Source organism: Aplidium turbinatum, chromosome 2, assembly GCF_918807975.1.
Source record: "Aplidium turbinatum chromosome 2, kaAplTurb1.1, whole genome shotgun sequence".
Classification (NCBI taxonomy): domain Eukaryota; kingdom Metazoa; phylum Chordata; class Ascidiacea; order Aplousobranchia; family Polyclinidae; genus Aplidium; species Aplidium turbinatum.
Genome location: NC_137473.1, coordinates 39,006,442 through 39,027,411, shown reverse-complemented (window position 1 = coordinate 39,027,411; position 20,970 = coordinate 39,006,442). Strand labels below are relative to the sequence as shown.

Below are 20,970 nucleotides of genomic sequence, written 5' to 3'. Positions count from 1 at the left end.
GTGCTGGTTTGATAAGAAACGGTAGTAAAATCTTGATCAGACTAGCTGTGTGATATCAGCTGAATAATAAAACATTGGTAGTTTTACACATAAAACAATTCTTAAAGAAATAGACCATAATATGGCTGAACCCTGCAAATATTGTGACAAAGCATCAGTTATGTTTCAATTATTTTCATTTTTTTGATATGTATGGGTTGATATTTTCTAAGTTGAATATTTTGGTTTATGCAAAACTTACATCAATCAAATTTCATGAAAATATTATTCTTCAATTGCTTTGTTTGAAAAAAAATTTTTTTTGAGATCTTTTTCTCAGCGCTTCGAAATATTCCCCCAAACTTAGCGTATCAAAAATACATTAAGAAAAACTTTAAACCTAAATTACCATTTGAAATGTTCATCTTAGCATATTTTTAATTGCAATTTAAGTTAGGGGAGGATCTACCGGGTGGGCCTGATTGGTACAGGCCCACCCAGATTGACAGGGAGCCCACCCAAAATCAGATTTATGAAAAAAAACATATTAATGTTTAATACTAGAACAACCAAGTGGCACTGAATTGTCTGCGGCATCACTATTTCACAGCATTTGTAAGAGATATTCGGTAACACTAAGTTTTTGTGTGCTGGGCCGCCGTGGCATTATTGGTGAAGGCCCACCAAGATATTTCTTAGGCCTATCCATAAATTACGTTCTGAATCCGCCACTGATTTAAATGAATTCCTTGGATCTTAAATTGGTAAAATGCATGTTTTCAGTGCGAAAATCGTTCAAGGTAAAGAGTTATTGCCAAAAAATGAAGGCGCAAAATGAAAAAATAGCTGTGCTCAGCTTCCAAAATCCTACTAGTGGCCGAAAATTTAAAGTGCTCTATCTCGGCCCCCCAGTGAAGATACTTCAAAAAATTTTTTTGCTCCTTTCATCATTTTTTAATATGTATATACAAAATATGTCAAAATAAGCAAAATCTGTGACTAGTGGTTACAAAATTTGAAAAAATCTGATGATTATAAATGGAATGCCCCACTGTACAATGTTAAAAAGCATTTAAAATTTGCAAAATTTTAGAAAGAATTTTGACCGCCAGTCCAGGCAAGGAACAATATGGAACAACAAAATTGGAGTGTGTTTATCAAAATATAAGTACAACTTAACATCCCCCCCAAAAAAACGTTTTTTTTTTCTTTGGCTACATGGGCAAATTTCTCCCCAAAATATACACCTCAAAAAATATTTACAATCAAATTACTCCAAAACTACATGTTTTTCTTATATTCTGTTTGCAAATTTGGATTCCTCATCCCCCAAAATGGTATTCTACATATTTTCATCAACTTCCTAGCTTCAGTATAACAGATATTGGGGCATTTTTACTTTTTGGAGCTGAAATACTGCCACCATGCGGTTAAAATTGAAAATGGTGTAACTTTAAAACCCCTCGACCAATTTCAAAAATTTTTTTTTGTTGAGCTCAGTGGGTTGCCATCTCTCACATATGTCAAAATCAACCAAATCGGAGAGTATGGGTGGCATTTCCTCTAATTTTGACCTGAAATATAATGGAATGACCCTGTCGCGTCCATGCTGCCTCTTACAGGCAAAAAATGGAGATGCCGCAACCACGATACCATCCTACGTCTCGCCCGCACTCGTCACGCAGAGCGAGTCAAAATGTTTGAAGAATTTCTCAAATCATTTTAATTCCTCTGCGTGATGGGTTGTTTTCTTTTTTCTTAAGTTATGATTGATTGCTTGATTGTTTTGATTGATTGATTTATTGTTTTTCTTATGCTGTGTTGTTCATTTTAATTTCTTTAATAAATTTCGTTTTTCCACTGTTGCGTTGTGTAGTGGCGTCCGCCTGATAGCTCTCTTGGTTAGCGCGTGACTTCTGGAACGAAGAAGCTTCAAGATCAAGCGGTGCTGGTTCGACTCTCGGGATGTGCGCTTGAGCAACGCACGTTCACGACTTCTCTCCATTCAGCGGCAACTAGTGGATGGAATAATTCCCAGCAACATGACTTCAACAATCGGAAACTTCTCTCTGCCAATCTCGGTGACCGGGCCTACGTCAGTGATTCAAAGCCTCTACTAGTATGCGAAACTGCCAGGATTAAGCTCTGCAAGAAGCTTTCCCAGTCCGAGGATAAACATATCAATCAATCGATGAGTAATGTTATCTCTGCTATTGTGTTCTCAAGCCTTTAAAATCTTTGGATTGATACTTTTTCACTAAATAAATAAGAATTAGGAAAGTTGCGGATCCGCGGTAATTTATGCATATTTTCCTACAGACCAACATCGTTTTCGGGATCCATTACGCCAAGGTTTGTTCTTTTTTTCGCATCAAACTATGTTAAAATAATCAGTAGGTATGCAGGAACTAACCATGTCAAATGGAAGAAAATTTATTACAAAATAAATGCGCAATTTAAAAAATTGGAGTATCCACGAACTTCCCCAACTGGGTCTGCTACTATTCGGTGAGTCCGATTCGGTGAGAGCCTTTTTCGGTGAGAGCCTTTTTCGGTGAGAGCCCTATTCGGTGATTTTTTTGAATTTTTTTTTGAAAATTATCGGGTACCGTAGCCTAATTAAAACCCTTAACCCCAAACCCCCAAAAAACCCCAAACCCCCAAAAAACCCCAAACCCCCAAAAAACCCCAAACCCCCAAAAAACCTCAAACCCCCAAAAAACCCCAAACCCCCAAAAAACCCCAAACCCCCAAAAAACCCCAACCCCCCCAAAAAAACCCAAACCCCCAAAAAAAACCCAAACCCCCAAAAAACCCAAAAAAAAAAACCAAAACCGCAAACCCCAACCCCCAAAAAAGGGCTCTCACCGAATCGGACTCACCGAATCGGGCCATTCCGTCCCCAACCGCGCATTTACGCATTAAGAATTCTTCCGCTTCCTCGAAAATCGTTCTCCTATGTCGCGGTTTTGTTCCGTCTTTCCGCAGTTGATGGAGTTTTCGCCTAAAATAAATTGTTTTGTAAGGTAGACGCAACTAGCTAGAAGTGGATTACCACCAAAAAAATATATCTTCAGAATTAAAGAGTGGGTGATGAAAAACATTTCGTGCTTCAAAAAAAAAATTCGTGTTTGGGGATTCACCATATCGCTTTCGGAAGCGCTGGGCAGCATTGGTCATTTGTGGTCTGACGTCACTTCTAGACTGCCACTCTGCAGCAGCACGGTAACTTTTGGACCGCAGTAACTCCTGGACCGTTACACCGGTGCTGTTCCACAACTTGTAGATTGTAGAATGTATATTCAATTTGCTCTTCATCTTTCGTTAATACATTTTTAAAATTTTGCATCAAATCAACACCTCTTTCGGCAAAGTCATTGATTACATGGAGCCCACCAACAATGGCTTGAGCTTTCTTATAATTGTCATCAACATTCCATGATGTGATTTCCACCTTCAGAAAGTTACATGATAAATTGAGAATCTGGAAAAATCTCATGGTGTTTGATGTGACAAAGTGCGACAGATCTTTTGATAAATATCTGGTACTCGAGAAATCTGGTAAAACATCTGGTACTCGATAAAGACGCTTTGAAGGTGTACTGCTTGGATGAGTTAATGCGGAAACCATGGCTTTTTTTTGAGTAACAAAAACAGCATTATTAAAAAATGCCAGGCCCACAAGTTCGTCACTTATATACCACAAGCGCCATCGAAAATGTTTTCATGGCTTCTTGCGATAAACCTGCATCATGTTGCTCATACTCATTTACCCTTTTCAAGAGCTCCAGGTCATGTCGTGATGCACATTTAGCTAAAGGTGCTGTGAACCATGATTTTACATACACCTTCAAAACAAACAGAACAAATTGCTTTAAACCACATTGCTCCTGACTTGACAAATCAAACTGCATTCGAAATAACCAGATTTTGAGTGCATTATACATACAGCAGTTGCCATCCATCTGGCGCAATGAAGGCCGGAAGGGCACCAGGATGATAGAATCAAATTCCATGTGGTGGTGTTCCATTGAGGATTATGACCCATAATTCTAGAAATTCTTGCTAGACGTCTCTTGGCTGTTTATTGTTACGCAGATGGTGGATACAGAACTGTATGATTTCATCAGAAAAGCTGCTATCATCTTTTTCCAATGTCACATACCCATCTTTATTCAATATAGTCCATTTTGATTTAAATCGCTTAAAAAGGAGAATGTCAGGTCCAGATGATGGCCCAAGGCATGTCAAGAAGGCTTTTTTTAATATTAGTTCCAGAATATGGTGACGACAAGCCAGATGAAACATGTGCTTGTTCAATTCTTTTGAAATTAGGACATAAGCACCAGACTTCTGACAAGTATTGTTGATTCGAACTAGGTTTAGCTGAATCTGGAATATCTGCTCAACTACAGACAAAGCTTTGGTAGCTGGTGTAACATAATTTTCTCTACTGTTAAGACTATCAACATGGCAGCCAAGTAATGGTGGTCAGTGAAATAGAATCAACATCATGCTGATAAATAGAGATTAACCCAGTTTAAAGAGGACCTTGCCTACAACTATATCAACAGTTGGCTAATTACAACTTCAGTATGTCAAGTATGGCTTTACAGACTGTAGCTTCCCATATGTTCGCATAGGGAAAAAATCTGAATTTTCAGGGTAAATCTGGCACCTCTAAACAAAGTTCAATCTCTATGAAATTTTTACAGGGTCCATTTTTGGTCATTTGGAGATGTTTTGGGTAGTGTCACAATGGATTTTCTAAAATTTGGTTTTCGGGACCACCCTAGTAGACAGTCATACATCAGAGAACCCACTACTGCAGTTATCCATCAATTACAAGAGCTCTTGCGGAACCACCCGTACTAAGAACAACCTATCAAAGGTTTTATCAGCCCGAGGATAAAGATTCAAAACCAACCAATCCTATTGCATGTTTGGCAAGAGTAGCCACTAATTGCCGCAGTCTATCACTATCAGTTATTTAATACAATAGCTTCAATTTCATAAAAAGCTGTTTATCTCCATTTTGCTTTTTAAAGAACCTTGGTCTTAATTTTCCTGCTTTCCGCCTAAAAAAGTCATCCGTGAATAACTGCGAGGCATAAAATGCAACCTGACCTACTTTCAACAAAACTCAAATAAAACTATAATCCGCAACACGTGCCACTTAAGTTTTACATACATCGGATTCAGTATTAAATTACCTTTCCAGGGATGTGCATCAATAGGTGGGGATTTGGAAGGAACTCCAGCAGAGTGCTTCAAAGATGGAGGATATATTTACGATAAACATTAAAATAATACGATTTTTTGCATAATGGAGACCACTCCAAACATCTTCAAATAGAACTATAACCCGCAACTTGTGCCACTTAAATTTTACATGCATCGGATTCAATATTAAATTACCTTTCCAGGGATGTGCACCAATAGCAGGGTTGAGAAAAACCCGGGTTTTTTTAAAAAAGCCCAACTCGCCCGGGTTTTTTTAAAAAAACCCGGGTTTTTTTGGGTTTTATTGGGTTTTTTTAAAAAAGATGCAAAAAAAGTAGATTCATGCTTATTTCACCTCAAAACTACTTTTTACGAGTGAAGTGCCTTTCACTCACAGTACATGCTTGCATAACTCAATAAAATAATGCACTAGGGCTGTTGTTGCTTGAATGTTGCATCATCCATTAGTTTCAAGATCAAGTTGGATGTTGCATCATCCACTGATTTCTATACCAAGTTGATGCTACCGTGGTAGAAATCACATTATTGCATCATTTGTTTAGATTTGAAGGCAAGGAGCATTTATGCCATCATGTTTAAATATTTTTTATCATTTATATATATATTATATATAGTATTGGATGAGCAATTGAGCGATTGCGTGGCCAATTAGGCAAATGCTCTGAAACAGCCATGCGTTAGAATCCAGAATCTGTAATTGGTAAATAGCCTCCTAAATTGCATTTCACATCATATATACAGACTACAGTAGAGTAGTACTTTCACCAATTTAACTATAAGGCCTTCTTGCATAAATGAGTTTTAGTGTAGTATACACAAAGTGACATTACTTGATTTTTGTGTACTGTGCAATATCCACTACGTTTTCAGTTTATTCTTGGAAATTACTTCACAATCACATCCTTAAGTCCTAATTTAAAGTTTGTTGTAAGTGCCTTGTTGTGTTTTTGTAATTTTTTTTAATTTTCCAATAAAAACTGGACAAATATGATGCTCTGGGTTTTTTTATGGGTTTTTTTGGGTTTTTTTAAGTGGGTTTTATTAAAAAAACCCACCCGGGTTTTTTTGGGTCGGGTAGAATACCAACAACCCTGACCAATAGGTGGGCATTTGGAAGGAACTCCCAGCAGAACTCTTCAAAGATGGAGGATATATTTATGATAAACATTAAAATAATACGATTTTGGAATATTGGACACCACTCCAAACATTTTCGAATAAATGCATAATCCGCATGATGGTTGCAAATTAGTACATGTACCCTAAATATAAGTTGGAGACTGAAACTACACTAGAATCAGGGTTGCCAGATTTCAAGAAGTTTTCTTGCCAAAACAGGTTTCAAATCAGCTCAAAATTAGCCAAAGCACATAGATAATTTATGCACGCAATTCACCAGGTTTTCCTGATAGTGCGGCATTCCTAAATGTCACAATCAATGTGCGAAGTCTGTGCGACGGGCAGCTTTGTATCTTGGTCGAGCGTGCTGTTTTGATTGTAAAATTCTTATGCTATAGGTTGTCATCGGTTATTGTACTGTAGTAACCTTGATTGCGAGATCTCTGTTATGTAATGTATTTCCAGAACATTCATTCAGAACAAACCTGGAATGTTCTTTTGTTTTCCACGATTGCCAAATGTCGTTTGTCATGACGTCATAAGGATGTTTACCAGTAGATCTGTGATTGCAAAATCTTTATTTTGTAACGTATTTTCTAGATCAATGTTTCTCAAACTTTTTTAGTCCATCGCTCCTTTTTGTTATTGAAATAAAATGTCGCCCCCCAAATTCTGTCAAGTAAAATAAACATTGATAATAGAGTGATAGACAAATTTAGTTTTGGAAATTTAATCGACGAAATTGAAAATAACATGATAATGTTTAATGTTCAATGGGATGGATGAGCTTGGCGACTTTTACAAAGTTTTGACATGTTTGGCCACATTTTCGTAAGATAGAGTCGAAGATCACCCCGTTTATGAACTAGCAAGCGATTTCTTTGCTTTGGAAGCATCAATGCCACAGCCGAAAACCCCTTTTCAACCATATTTATATAAAGTAGGAAATGACAAAATCCACATTCTAGCGTCTTTCCAGAAATGCTCATTATTTGCCAGCAACCTGGCACCAAAACAAATCGTATCAATCATTTCGCTATTTCACTCTTGACTCATCATCTGTTTGCATAATGCATATCAATGAACTGCTCTTGAAATTCCACTTCTATGTCTGTAGGTTCGGTAGAAAATGGTTGTAGCCTACCACCCAGTTTGGAACATGGAGGTCCACGAGATCTGCAAAGTGAAGCTTCATGTCTTTATGAAGCATGTTTAAATGTCAGCACTATTTTTACCGTTGTTCTTCTGTAATAACATTCTGGCCAGGGGTCGATCTTAACTTTTTTTTTCACTAGCCCGCCGGACTAGTTGCTCTCCGTTTTCACTAGCCCGCACGATTTTTCACTAGTCCGACCAGTTTACTGACTTTTCACTTGTCTGATGACGTATTAACAATAGCGATAACTACCCAGCTAACACTCAGCGTTAGACACTTTGTAGTAACGTTGAATCAGCATTTGATCACGATTCACAATATGTCAACAAAAAAACGTTAATTTCGCTAGCTGCTGCTTGCTGGGATGCTGACTTCGTGCTGGCGACCTGTAGGGTTGCCAACCTGTCTTCACCAAAAAAAGCCAGACCTAGTCACAAAAAAAGCCTAAAAAAAGCCAGCAAAAAATAGCTGAAAAAGCCAATTAGTATTCATTAAACATACACATATAAAAAGTGCACAACCAAATAGTGTCCCACCGAATTTGACTTCAGCGACAACGCAGAAACATAAGTTAATGAAAAGACAAGCAACTAGAAAATTTTCTAGTTTCGGCTTCAAAACGAAATTCGGTCGGACACTACAACCAAATATAAGGTAGAAATTACTGCTCGAATTGACGCAGACCAAATTTTTTTCTAAAAAAAATCGCGAAAGATAAAATTAAGCCAAAAAAAGCCAAAATTATGTTGGCTTTTTATTAATTTGACAAAAAATCGATGAAACATGAAAAAAAGCCAGAAAAAGCCTAATTTTTCTGGCTTTTTCTATTTAAAAAAATAAGCCAAGCGAGTTGAAAAACAGCCAGATTCTCAAAATGTCGCTTCAAAAAAGCCAAATTGGCAACTCTGGCGACCTGGCGTGCAAAAATGCGAGAAAAATGTAGTCACGTGCTTAGTTGACCGACTTTGCAGCCTTCTTCGTGCAATTTCACCTCTGGCAAGCAAATTTCTGCAGTATTTCAGAGTGAGAGTGACGTCGCCAATCGCCATTTTGTGAACCAAAACTTTTCACCGGCGAATATTTTCACTAGCCTATCGGACTAGTACTGCAACATTTCTACTAGTCCGCGCAAATTTTCACTAGCCATTGGCTAGCGGACTACCGCTAAGATCGAACCCTGCTGGCTCAAATTGGGAAACTGAGTTGAGACATTTCGACCCAAATTTTGTTTGAATAAAGATAGCTTTTTAATGAATGGGGTAACCACGCTTTTGCACTTGATGAGAGTTATCATTTCTCCCTAAAGGTTTTTGTTTGCTTTGTTTATGGCATTGAAAATGTCTGCCAAATATGCGATGTCGTTCTTTAAGGGTACGGTATCACATCTTCAGCTAATGTCGCGTCAGTGCTTGATAGGAACTCGATAACTGAAACAAAAAGGGCATAAAAGCGGCTCAGACAAGCACCTTTTGAAAGCCATCTTACCGCGGTATGCAATAAAAGACGTTCAAATTGTTCATCGTTTTGGCAACAAAGTGAACGAAATAATCTGTCGTTGAGAGCATGCGCTTTTATCTTGTTGACGCATTTTATCACAATATTCAGTGATTCATGCAGTTGAGGACTGAGATTACGGGCAACCAAATGCTGACGGTGAATTAGCCTACACAATGTATTGCAATAAGCCCAGGAATTTCTCTTTTCATCAGTTCAGTGCAATAAACCATCGATGCTTTCCAACCATTGCCGGAGCACTATCAGTTGCGCATTGTAGAATATTCTTCAGTGGAATCCCCTTCTCTTCGTAGAAGTTTTTCACTGCATTAAAGATGCTTGATGCCCGAATATCTGTAGGAAGACTGAGCACAAAAATCATTTCTTCTTGAGTTTTCATATTATGAACAAAACGCACATATCCAAGCAGCAGCGATACATTGTCAATCAAGATGGATTCATCTATTTGCAGTGAATGGTTTGCACGTTGGACTGTTATTAACGCATTAGACTGTTATTGGTGGTTTGATAAATTCGCCCCCCGATCGCCCCCTTTGATTTTTTCGCCCACTTTGAGAAACGCTGTTCTAGATCATTCTACTGCTACGTGCAGATCTAGAAGCTTCTTTAAACTTGCTTGTTTACGTTTAGTGCAACATGACAGAACAATGAGTCCTTCTGATGTAACATTACGTAACCTTCTCGAAGTTACTAGACCGAACAACCTTCTATAAATAGTGGTGTAAATTGATGAACTATAATTATGAGTTATTTATGAGAGTTGTGTTATGAGTTGTGGATTGGTAAAAGGTGCAGAAATTATTGTTGATTGAGATTTGAAGTAATTGAATACAAGTAGATGAGAATTGGTGCTGATACAAATTGTGTTCGAAATTAGAGTTATTTGAGAAGCCGTTCGTTAAAGTCCTTCGAGAATTTTCATCATTTCACCAGTAGAAATATTCGACATTTAATTGACTGCCTTTCGGTAATATCCTATTAAACTACGTCATTGAACCTTTCCAAGTCTCTTTCCTGGTAAGAGATAGAAAGAAATCGTGACACTAAAAAATAAAAAAAAGTTTCCACCTCTTTAAAGGTAATATTTTTGTCAATATTGACTTGATCTCTAAAGTCCTTGACCTCTCAAACTTGTTTATGCATTTCCAATCTCCAGGCTAGATTTACTTCTCAAGACTTCAAATTTCTTCCAACAACCACTAAAATATTGGGTCTGCTGCTGTTCGGCGAATCCGATTGGGCGAGTTCCCTATTCGGCAACAGCCTTTTTCGACGAGTTCCCCATTCAGCGATTTTTTGAAAATCCAATGACGGCTTCTGTAAATCCAACAATTGAATATTTATTCAATATATGCCTTTACATTACATTCAAAAGTTTTGTTGACATCAAAAATTCTTTGACTGTTTTGAGTTACAGCATCGTTTTGTGAAAAAGGTTGTTTTGATGTAAAATATATTTGAAATATATAAAATCAACAAATAGCTTATTTAAAAAATGAATGACATGACGAATGACATAAACATGACGCAAAGAAGGTGGATGACGTAGGATATATAATATATCATACATGTCGATTTTATGTGAGCAAACATTTTAATTTAATAGTTCAAACATTTTTCGCTAAATTTCATTTTAATTTATTTTTCTTTGTATGATACTATAATAAAATACAAAGTTCTCTAAAAAAACAGAAGGCGTCATTAGATTTTCGAAAAATTGCAGAATAGTTTTCGCCGAAAAAGGCTGTCGCCAAATCGGACTCGCCGAAACAGGCCATTTCGTAAAATATTTCAAGGGACAAATGGAAGATGCAAGGGACAGGGTGAAATGGAGAAAAGGGATTAAAACAATTGCTGCGCGGAAACAATCGGCCACCCCCACTAGTGGGGAACAACCGACGATGGATTATGATGATGATTTCCCCCCTTTGCCATCTTAAATATACAATACAGGGTCCCACAGCTCAATTGGGACTTTTGCATTTTGTTATAATTTCCAATTCCAAAAGCCAAAATTATCATTTTAACTTTAGTAATGTAATCCTTACAGTCCATTTAACACAATTATTCAAGATTCAATTTGAATCAGGCACTAATGATACTCTGGAGTTGTAGAGCGAAATGCATATATATGCCATAAATAGGGCTCTGCTGATTCTCCATGCATTTTTAATAATAAAATACTGATTTGATACTTGATGGAGACTCGCTGGCCTGCTGCTTCTTACTCAGGTGATCCCCTATCCTTAATGGAACTCAATAAATACAATTATTCAATATGATGGTGATGTCCCTTTGCTTCGATAATGTTGGATATTCTTTGGCACACTGATCTCAATTAAAGTCATCAGCTTTGTGACCATAAATGCAGCACTTAGGCTTGACTACTTAGGTTTTGTTTATATAAATATGATCAGTTATATATTTATTTTATACATAATCTAGCAATTTACTTATATATATGGAAATAAACTCTTCATATAGGTTTGTAATCTGAGTTAGTGGCATAAAAATTTTCGCTTTTTATATTAATCAGTTAAAATAGTCTATGGATTCTTCTAAAGATGATGAACTTGAAAGCTGTGGACGAGAAGCAGGTGAAAGTGAAGATGTTCGCATGTCTGGTGACAGTGAAGAAAATGAAAGTTTGTCAGAAGAGGAAGAAAATACGGGCAATGAAAAAAATAATAAGTCAAAAAACGTTTATCTCCCAGGCCAAAGTTTAAAGCAAGGAGAGCATCTGGTGAGAGATGAATCTACATATGTTTTGTATCATCAAGCTCAGACAGGTTCTCCTTGTTTAAGTTTTGACATTATAAAAGATAACCTTGGAGACGGACGGAAAACTTTCCCTATGACAGCTTACATTGCAGCAGGTACTCAAGCTGAAAATGGTAAAGCAAACCAAGTAATTGTCTTGAAAATGTCAAATTTACATGAAACTAAACAACATTCTGAGAATAGTGATTCTGAGAGCAGTGATGAAGAAGATTTTGATTCTAAACCTGAGTTGGACACAGCAATGGTGATCCACCATGGCGGTATTAATCGAATTCGTTGTGCAAAACTAGGAAATAAGGATTTTGCAGCAACATGGTCAGAAAGAAAGTCTGTTCATATTTGGGATTTGAGTCGTCAAATAACTGCTGTAGATAATTCCACTAAATTAGCAGAATTTGTGAAGGATAAAAAGAAAACTGTTATGCCACCTGTGTTTACATTTGCTGGTCATATGGCTGAAGGATATGCTATGGATTGGTCTAATACCGTTGAAGGCCAGTTGTTAACAGGCGATTGCAAAAACAACATTCATTTCTGGAAACCTCAAGAAGGAGGCAGTTGGCATGTTGACCAAAGGCCATTTGCTGCTCATACTGCTTCTGTTGAAGATATACAATGGTCTCCAAATGAGAGAAGTGTATTTGCATCCTGTTCTGTTGATCAGACAGTGCGGATATGGGATGTGCGTGCAAGTCCTTTAAAAGCTTGCATGCTGACTAAGAAAGCGCATGATGCTGATGTTAATGTGATGAACTGGAATAACAGCGATCCATTTATTGTGACAGGTGGGGATGACGGTATGATTAAGGTGTGGGATCTTCGCCAATTTGAAAAGGAAGATGCCATTGCAAAATTTAAACATCATACTGCACCAATAACATCTGTTGAGTGGCACAAAACAGACAGGAGTGTATTTGCTGCTGCAGGTGCTGACAACCAACTAACTCAATGGGATTTAGCTGTTGAATTGGATGATCAAAATGAAACAGATATGAAAGGTATCCCCCCACAACTGTTGTTTATGCATCAAGGACAAACCGATATAAAAGAACTTCACTGGCACTCACAAATACCAGGGCTTGTTGTCAGCACGGCTTTGGATGGTTTTAATGTTTTTAAAACCATAAGTGTGTAGTTTAGTTTCTAGAAACAATATAACTGTATGCTTGCAGGTTTAACCTGCCAAAAATGTGCAAGGTCTGTGCTGTTGAGATCATGATACCTGCCGGAATGATACAACTTTCAACAATTCTGACAAAAATCAACATTTTCAAACCTTGACAAATGAAGACGAATATTTATAAGCTATTTATTTGAATGAAAATTTGTTTTGTTCTTTCTCTTATGTCACACAAGTGGCCGAGCATGGCATAAAATTTATATATTTGCAGGTATACTGTATCTGGTATGACAAACATAGTTATAAGTCATATTCCTGGCAAGAAAAAATGTAAACACTTTTGTTGTTGCTGCTTTTCATGGACACTGGACAGTCAAGTCTGCTCTGCTGATAATTTGCATATCATGTCAAATTAGTGATGGTCATTGGTCATCTGTTATAAAATTGATCATAGTTGCAAATTAACAAATCCAAACTGTGACAATGTTTCGGGATAGTTCATTATGTGAAATAATTAAAATACTGTCATCAATATTTTCATGCTTTCAATTCTAACTGAGACACTTTTTTCACTAGTCTGATGGCCTAACACTAGTGCAACACAGGAAAAATTCTGAACATTTGCAAACTTTGTTTCTTTTGATTTGAATTAAATGTATTGTACAGTGCATCTCAATATATTGCAATAATTCTCATATAACTTGTGGTTGTGGATTATTATGCACTTGTGAAATAGTCGTTTTTTGGAAAAAAATATTCAATCTGTGTCTGACTACATTACGCAGAAATTGAAGACTTGAATGCCAAAACTCTTTGATGTGCTGGTACTGCCAAAAGATCACCTGTATTACATTTTTTCTCTTACTGCTGCTACCAGTTGTTTTGAACAATGATATATGCGTTTTACTCATACATTGGGTGCTTTAAATTTGATACCATTTTCAGATTGATATACTTAATAATTACAGTAATTGATAGACAATAAGCAATGTCTGATGAATTGTCTCAGCGATTGGCAAGAAGACAAAATATAATTGATGGCAATGAACCTGCTCCAGCAGAAAACATAGCTCCCAAATGTGAAGATCCTAGAGGGGAAGGAGAAAAAAGCATCACAGATGCAGCAGATAATGAATTAGCCAGCAAATTAACAAGGTATTATTAACACCCACTTCTAATTTTTAGTTAAACTGCTTTCCACAAAAGTATCATCATACAAATTTTTTTGGTAACCTGCTATGGTACAACTTAGTCTCAGCACAATAATGTCTATGATTCAAAATTGTATTGTCTTTTTATAAAGGAATAACTGAAACATTTTTGTCATTTTTATCATTTTCATTTGCTGCAAACACATGAAACTGTAAGAAAGTTTTAATTAAGTGTAGAAAATTATCAACTTTCCTTCATACACTTGTATAATATTTGATTTTGGCTTTTTTATATATTTTGTGTTCTTGTAGTAATGTGCTTTCATGAATGGACAAAGTAAAAATAATTGTATACCGGTAGCCTACTGTATATTGTTTGGCAGCACTACTATGCTACTTGCTAGGCTATCCAACCTGTTTCGGTTGAGACAAATCGGTGATACTACAAACTTTGCATATTATCCTTGTGTCATACCGCAGTGCTTTGTCAGTGTGTCTCTATACTATGGACTGATCAATGATCATTAAACATTTATTATGTGGTACAGTAATTGGAAGTAAGAACCAGTGATGTTCTAAAAAGCATGTAGTTGTAACATGACTTGTATTGAAAATTTGTAGGAGTTTCATTTTATGTCTGAGTGTTTGCATGTTATGTGATATTCAATATCATTGCCTTGGCATTTTTCAGGCAAGGCAATATTAATGAAGGAAAAGAAGGTATGCATAACCCATCTGATAAGCACTTCAACCCGTACACAGAATTCAAGGAATTTACAAGAAAACAAATAAAAGAGTTTAGGAAAAAATTTGACACGTAAGTTACTAACTGATTATATATATGTGGAATCATGGTGAAATCCACAGCGTGGATTTGTGTTCTGAAATTACGACAACCAGGTCTCAAAGCTCCCGGAGGCCATTAACGCCGAGAAGTCGTTAAATAGCCTTCGAAACTACCATGCCGGTAGGCCATGTTATGTTCCCGGTTTCGGTAAGCCAACATTTCTACACTCGCGTTTGTATATACAGTATATGAAACTTTTTCTCTTCACTTGCATTCGCAACCTTTTTCATAAACAAGTCAAAGTCTTTCACACGCCGACGAGAAACATCGTCATGTGAGTTCCCGCTTGTCGTGCACAAGTAAATGCATTCCTTTGTGGTTGCATAGAGATGTAAGGCTTCCAAATCTTGTTTCAATGCCATGTAAACTTTGTAACTTATACGGTATAATACTCTGTTTTACACAAGGTATGCGGACGCTGGTTGCACTTTCAAGATGCCGTCACTTTTTGATTGTGTTTTGTAGCGTTATCTATCGAAGCCTTTCGGTGTTAATTTTCTGGTTCTTGCAAATCCAACCAACAAATGTGTTCTTTCACACCTTGCAACGTTTAAAGACGTTGAATCATTATAAATAGGAGTGATTTACCAGCTGGGTATTCGCCCGGGACACTTCCTTGTATCATGTGTATGCCGTTTCCCTCAAAGTCTTGAGGATTGACTGATAAAAACTCGAGGTTGACTCTACACCTACTTGAGAAGCAGTGTATTTTACAGCTGCAAATATGTTGCATGGCCTTGTTTACGTTCTTACGTAGTGAAAACAGAAACACGATATTAATTAACGGATTTTTTGTTGGCCTCGGCTCCCGGGAGTCAGAAATTGGTCACCGGGAAGAAGCTCTGGTAGGGCATGCTTGGTCGCCAGAGAAATAAAGGAGCTTAGAGGACTGACAACGACAGTAGGCTACTTAGTCATGTCGCAAACTGTTTTACAAGGCAATATGTCATCTAATGGATATATCTTTTTAATATGATGCGGTGATTTCGAAGTACCCAAGGAAGTTACCATTGCTCATAATGTTATGGTTATTCCACACAACTGACTATAAAATATCATCAACGGATCATGATTAATCGTCAGTTGCTCATTGACTGTTTGTGCAGGAAAAATGTTCTACCCTTTCAATATGCTGATCATTTTTAAATGAACTTTGGTTTTATGAAATTGCTTGCAAGACTATTTCTTGATTGACAAAAAATGGCAATAATTCTTGCAAACAGTTAATGTTACTTGAAGTTTCAACATCATTCCATAAGCAAATCAGTCGTTTTTATATTGATTCAACGTCTGCTGGGATGGTATGTATAACAAAACCATCGTCATGTGAGTTCCCGCTTGTCGTGCACAAGTAAATGCATTCGTTTGTGGTTGCATAGAGATGTAAGGCTTCCAAATCTTGTTTCAAAACCATGTAAACTTTGTGACTTATACTCTGTTTAACAAGGATGTTGTCACTTGATTGTGTTTTGTAGCGTCATTTATCGAAGGCTTTCGGTGTTAATTTCCTGGTTCTCGCAAATCCAACCAACAAATGTGATCTTTCACACGTTGCAACGTTTGAAGACGTTGAATCATTATAAATAGGAGTGATTTACCAGCTGGGTATTCGCCCACACTTCCTTGTATCATGTGTATGCGGTTTCCCTCACGTGATCAGTGACTTCTTCAATCTGCTGTCCATCACGTCATGAATTGACATGGTGGCTCAGGAAAATTGAATTTGTATTATAGAATCAAAATAGTTTTCATTGTCAGTGTTGTTTCAACATTGAAATGCACGTTTTTTTTTTATAATTATACGACAATCCGCAAGCCGATTGATCAATTCTATCAAAGGTGTAGCCGCTGGCTATAAAACAAGAGGAAAATCAATATAACAATATTTTTTCAAGGTTTAAATTGGGGGTGCTTAAAATGATTTTGGTTTTTAAAACACCAGTCTGATTTTTTTGTTTATTTTCTCCTGTAAAAGATGCTTGCTTAATCATGTTTTGATATTTTGTTTACATAGTATATAATCATATCTGAGTACTTTGTAAACTCGAGGCTATTTCTAATAGTCTAATGTTATTATGCACCATATGTAAATACGCGCATTCGCGCAACTGTATGTGTAAAAATCCAAATAAACTCTAGAAAAGAAAATGTCTTTGCCGGCTTGACGTATAAGAAATTGACAATTATTTTACAATAAAAATAAATAAAGACGTTTCAGAAAGGAAGTGAATACGCCGTGTTTCGCGATTGCCGATTTATGCATGCTATCCTTGATATCATGCAAACCTTAAATGTCTTACCGGTACTGTAGTTGGCCAATGGCCATTGTGGTTGTGTGTTGATTTTAGTTATTTATTTTCGACGTAGATACGACGTTGGAAAAGATGGCTTCATTGACTTATTTGAACTGAAACTTATGATGGAAAAGCTAGAAGCTCCCCAGACTCATCTTGGACTTAAAGCTATGATTAAAGAAGTGGACGAGGACTTTGATGAAAAGATTAGTTACAGAGAAGTATTGGGATTTTTGTGTTATCGCATGTCTGAACCAGTCACTTTTCTCTTTTAATTGGGTCGGTGCTCCTCTCCCAACGCTGCAAAGTTCATACGCTTTTTGAAGTGACGCTTTTTGCAGCGCCGACTTCATAAACTGTCTCTTCATCTTCGTATTCTCAGAATTATATAGGCGCTCGCTCAACCCATTCTTTGTAATTTGTATAATGGAACCGTATACTGCGGAGGTATTAAGGGCTGCAATGAATAAAACGCAACTGCCGTAGGAGACTGTGTTTTCCATCGGCTTCGTTCTTTAACGATTGTTTGTAAATATTTTTTTCAGTTTTTGCTCATTTTTCGAAAAGCGGCCTTGGGTGAACTTGAAATTGACGGCCTGAAACAGCTGGCCGAGTTGTCAGAAATTGACGTCTCGGAAGAAGGTGTTAGTGGAGCCAAAAGCTTTTTCGAAGCGAAGGTAGGCAGCCATTCCACTGACTCTACCTGTTCTATGCAAACTGACGAAGATCAAATGATGGCAACTGACGAATTCTGACAATACAAAAATAAATGCAAATTTGCGTGAGGTTTACAAAAACTGTTTTCTACTTCGCTGGTATGGCTAAGTCGAGATATCTATCGTCTTTTAGTTGTCCAACCCAAGTTGGACACTCGGTTTAGCTAAATTTCGAAGACACGCTCACTCGTTAACCATTGCGAAGTAATAAGTGTAGTTTCATAAAGGAGAATATCATCAGCCACACTATCGTCATTTCCACTGTAGGGGAAGTGTGTTGAAAATTTCTTTTAACAATGTATTAGCATTGTCGTTGACCAACGATAATTGGCATCATTTGCTTTATGGCATATATAACAAACATAAACAGAACTATTTCGGTATTGAAATAACATAATATAAATCCGTGTGGTGTTATTTGGATTGGGCTGTTATGATGTGTAGTGCATAATATTTCGCCACCTTTTACCGTGTACTTTATCCCAGGTGAATAAATTAACGGATTCCAACCGCTTCGAAGAGGAAATCAAAAAGGAACAGGAAGAAAGAAAAAGAATGCTCGAAGAAAAGAAACAGCGCCAACAAGCGTTTAAAGAAAAAGCTAAATTGTTTCAGTGAAATTAAACATTGGGTCAGACTTTCTGACATTATGTCAGATAAATGCACTTTCTTTTCATTTATTACACAACTAAAAGTACAACTTGATAAGTAGCAAAAAAGTCTCATGGCATTCTCCGTGGTTTCGTTTGAAGTAGTCACCCATGAAGCTTATTTTTTGTGATGTAATGCGAAATACCAGTGCGATAAGTAACTTAGCAAACATTTAAAGAAAACTATTAATTATTGCCGAATCTATGACGTCATGTAGTGATCTTGAACTTAATAACCGATTACAAAACTGTAAAAATTGTTGTTTTTGTGTTACAATAGCCTATGTGTTTTTGCTCCAATGTAGCCAACTCGACTCGTGCCGCCGTGCATCGACAGTATATACTAATTATTACACAAATAAAGTACGTGACGCAAAGTAGCGTTTTTATAACTTGTACCTATATTAGATTTAATAATCCAGAATTGCATTTTATGTTTTATTGTTGCCTTATTATTGATGATTACTTTTGTGATGTGTTTTTTTACTTGGATTGTGTTTTTTAGAATGCAATGTTCTTATGTAGTTGTTTGTATCGGGATCTTAAGATTAGTTTATTTTCTAATTAATGCAACGTGTGCAAACGAAATACTTCAACTCGTTATGAAGCAAATATGCATTGTCTTGCCAATGCCAATTCACTTGCTGGAAGCATAATATTAGTTCTATCTTTGAAGCTGTCAAAGTACACTCGGAGTGTTTGATTTATTCGTAGCCACCAGTAACTCCATAGTGGGTCGTGACCTTAGTTTAGGGGATGAGAAAACTCTGGTTTACTTTTATTTGGTACCGTATGTTTTTAAGTATGGAACCCATAACTTTTATCAAAAAAGTAGATAAAGCTGTTTTGTGTGGGACCGCATTTGAATGTGGCTGGGAATTTTAGTTTGTAATTTTCCGACAATTTCATTATTTACTGTATTTTTTTTACTTTCATGTTTCTGCATTTTTTTTTTCAATTCCTCTTTACAACGAGATTGTTGCTAATTCTTTTTCGTCACTCTTAATCGGTGCCGGGTTCTTGAGGTAAAGTTCGTTGGTTGTACTTTTGTTTCGTATTCCCTGTCGATGGGCACTAAATGTCTGTTTTAGGGCACCTTTAAAAAGTCTCACTTACATGGAGTGCGTTTACGCTTAAACCAGTTTTTCTATCAAACCCTAAACCTCTTGTTGATAACGATAAAAACACATGGTGGATTTAGAGTGTTTGCAAACACGATGTTTTAAAGTTTCGAAAACGGTGTTTTGGATTGATTTTTTTGCTATGTGAAGGGACTTAAATTACCGCACTCTGATGGGTTCAAGGTAGGGTTGGGATTTCGGGATCAAATTTGAAATCCCGGTATCGGGATTTCCCGGGATTTTTACTCCTTAATCCCGGGATTTCTCGGGATTAGCAAAGTAGGAAAATGCACATGCAAGCTACACAAACCACATTTATTTATTGTAATATTGACGCAAAAACATGAGAGCATCGAGTGTATCATCGTTAAGACGACTTCTGATTTTGCTTGCAAAATATCCAAGAGCTGAAAATGCACGTTTAGTAGGGTGTTTCATTTTTTCACCATTTTTGAAATTCAAAATGCCTGGGGTCCCATCTGGTGGTATTTGGGGTAAAAAGTTTACACCCCAATTTTTTTTCAATTATGACGTCATATTGAGGTGGTCCACGCGGTTTGAAATTTTTGGGCCTCAAAATCTCGAAATTTGGCCGTATCTCCGGAACCGCTCATCATAGATCGACAAAATTAGTATCAAAATGCGCAGAAGGGTCGGTTTCCTATACCTGATGTAGAGAATATTAAGGTCTATTTGCTTCAAAAAAAAAGTTATTTCAAAAAATCTGATTTTCGGTTTATTTTCTCCTGAAGAACAGAGATCAGGTGATTAAGATAAAAGTTTTTCTGTATTTTTCCACTCTTGGAAGCTGTTATTGCATAATAATAGTTGGTGTAAAGGTTTCAGTACTGGGCTTGTCTAGTCTTGCTATCTGGTTAAGCAAAGCCCCATCTTGCATTGCTCCGGGACCCTTCTTGGCGCCGTCCATAAAAGAAATGACATGGAAAAGATATATTTCGTTTATGTGGAACATGCATTTGAGGGTATGAATATCATGACCAACTTCATCATTAAAATAATTGACCAGTCGAGTATTGACTCCGGACTTTTTTCCTGTGTTGAGAGCAGTCGTATCAGCCATGACTGAATATACTTGGGAAAGGTGAACTCTGCAAGCCTCCTGGATGATGGTGCCAAAAATCAGTTCTGCAGTGACCAACACACTTTTGGGAAAAGATTTAACAGCAAGCACACTTTCGTGCTTTATACCATTATCATCAACAAGTTGACCCAAGAAAACGTATCGATCTATTTCATCGACAATGCGCCCATCATAA

The 20,970-nt window shown here is 36.9% G+C and overlaps 2 protein-coding genes across 2 annotated transcripts; both read left to right on the top strand.

The window, feature by feature from the left end:
* The first annotated feature begins 11,501 nt into the window (after positions 1 to 11,501).
* Positions 11,502 to 13,853, top strand: LOC145764540 (glutamate-rich WD repeat-containing protein 1-like). Its single transcript, XM_082576161.1, has one exon. The coding sequence runs from the start codon at positions 11,562 to 11,564 to the stop codon at positions 12,927 to 12,929; it is 1,368 nt and encodes a 455-aa protein (XP_082432287.1). The 5' UTR covers positions 11,502 to 11,561; the 3' UTR covers positions 12,930 to 13,853.
* Positions 13,854 to 13,880: 27 nt separating this feature from the next.
* On the top strand, positions 13,881 to 20,276 carry LOC145764539 (EF-hand domain-containing protein D2-like). Its single transcript, XM_082576158.1, has 5 exons — positions 13,881 to 14,069; positions 14,757 to 14,882; positions 17,280 to 17,427; positions 17,752 to 17,883; positions 18,409 to 20,276. Exons 1-5 carry the CDS (start codon positions 13,903 to 13,905, stop codon positions 18,538 to 18,540), a joined length of 705 nt encoding a protein of 234 aa, XP_082432284.1. The 5' UTR covers positions 13,881 to 13,902; the 3' UTR covers positions 18,541 to 20,276.
* Positions 20,277 to 20,970: the final 694 nt, after the last annotated feature.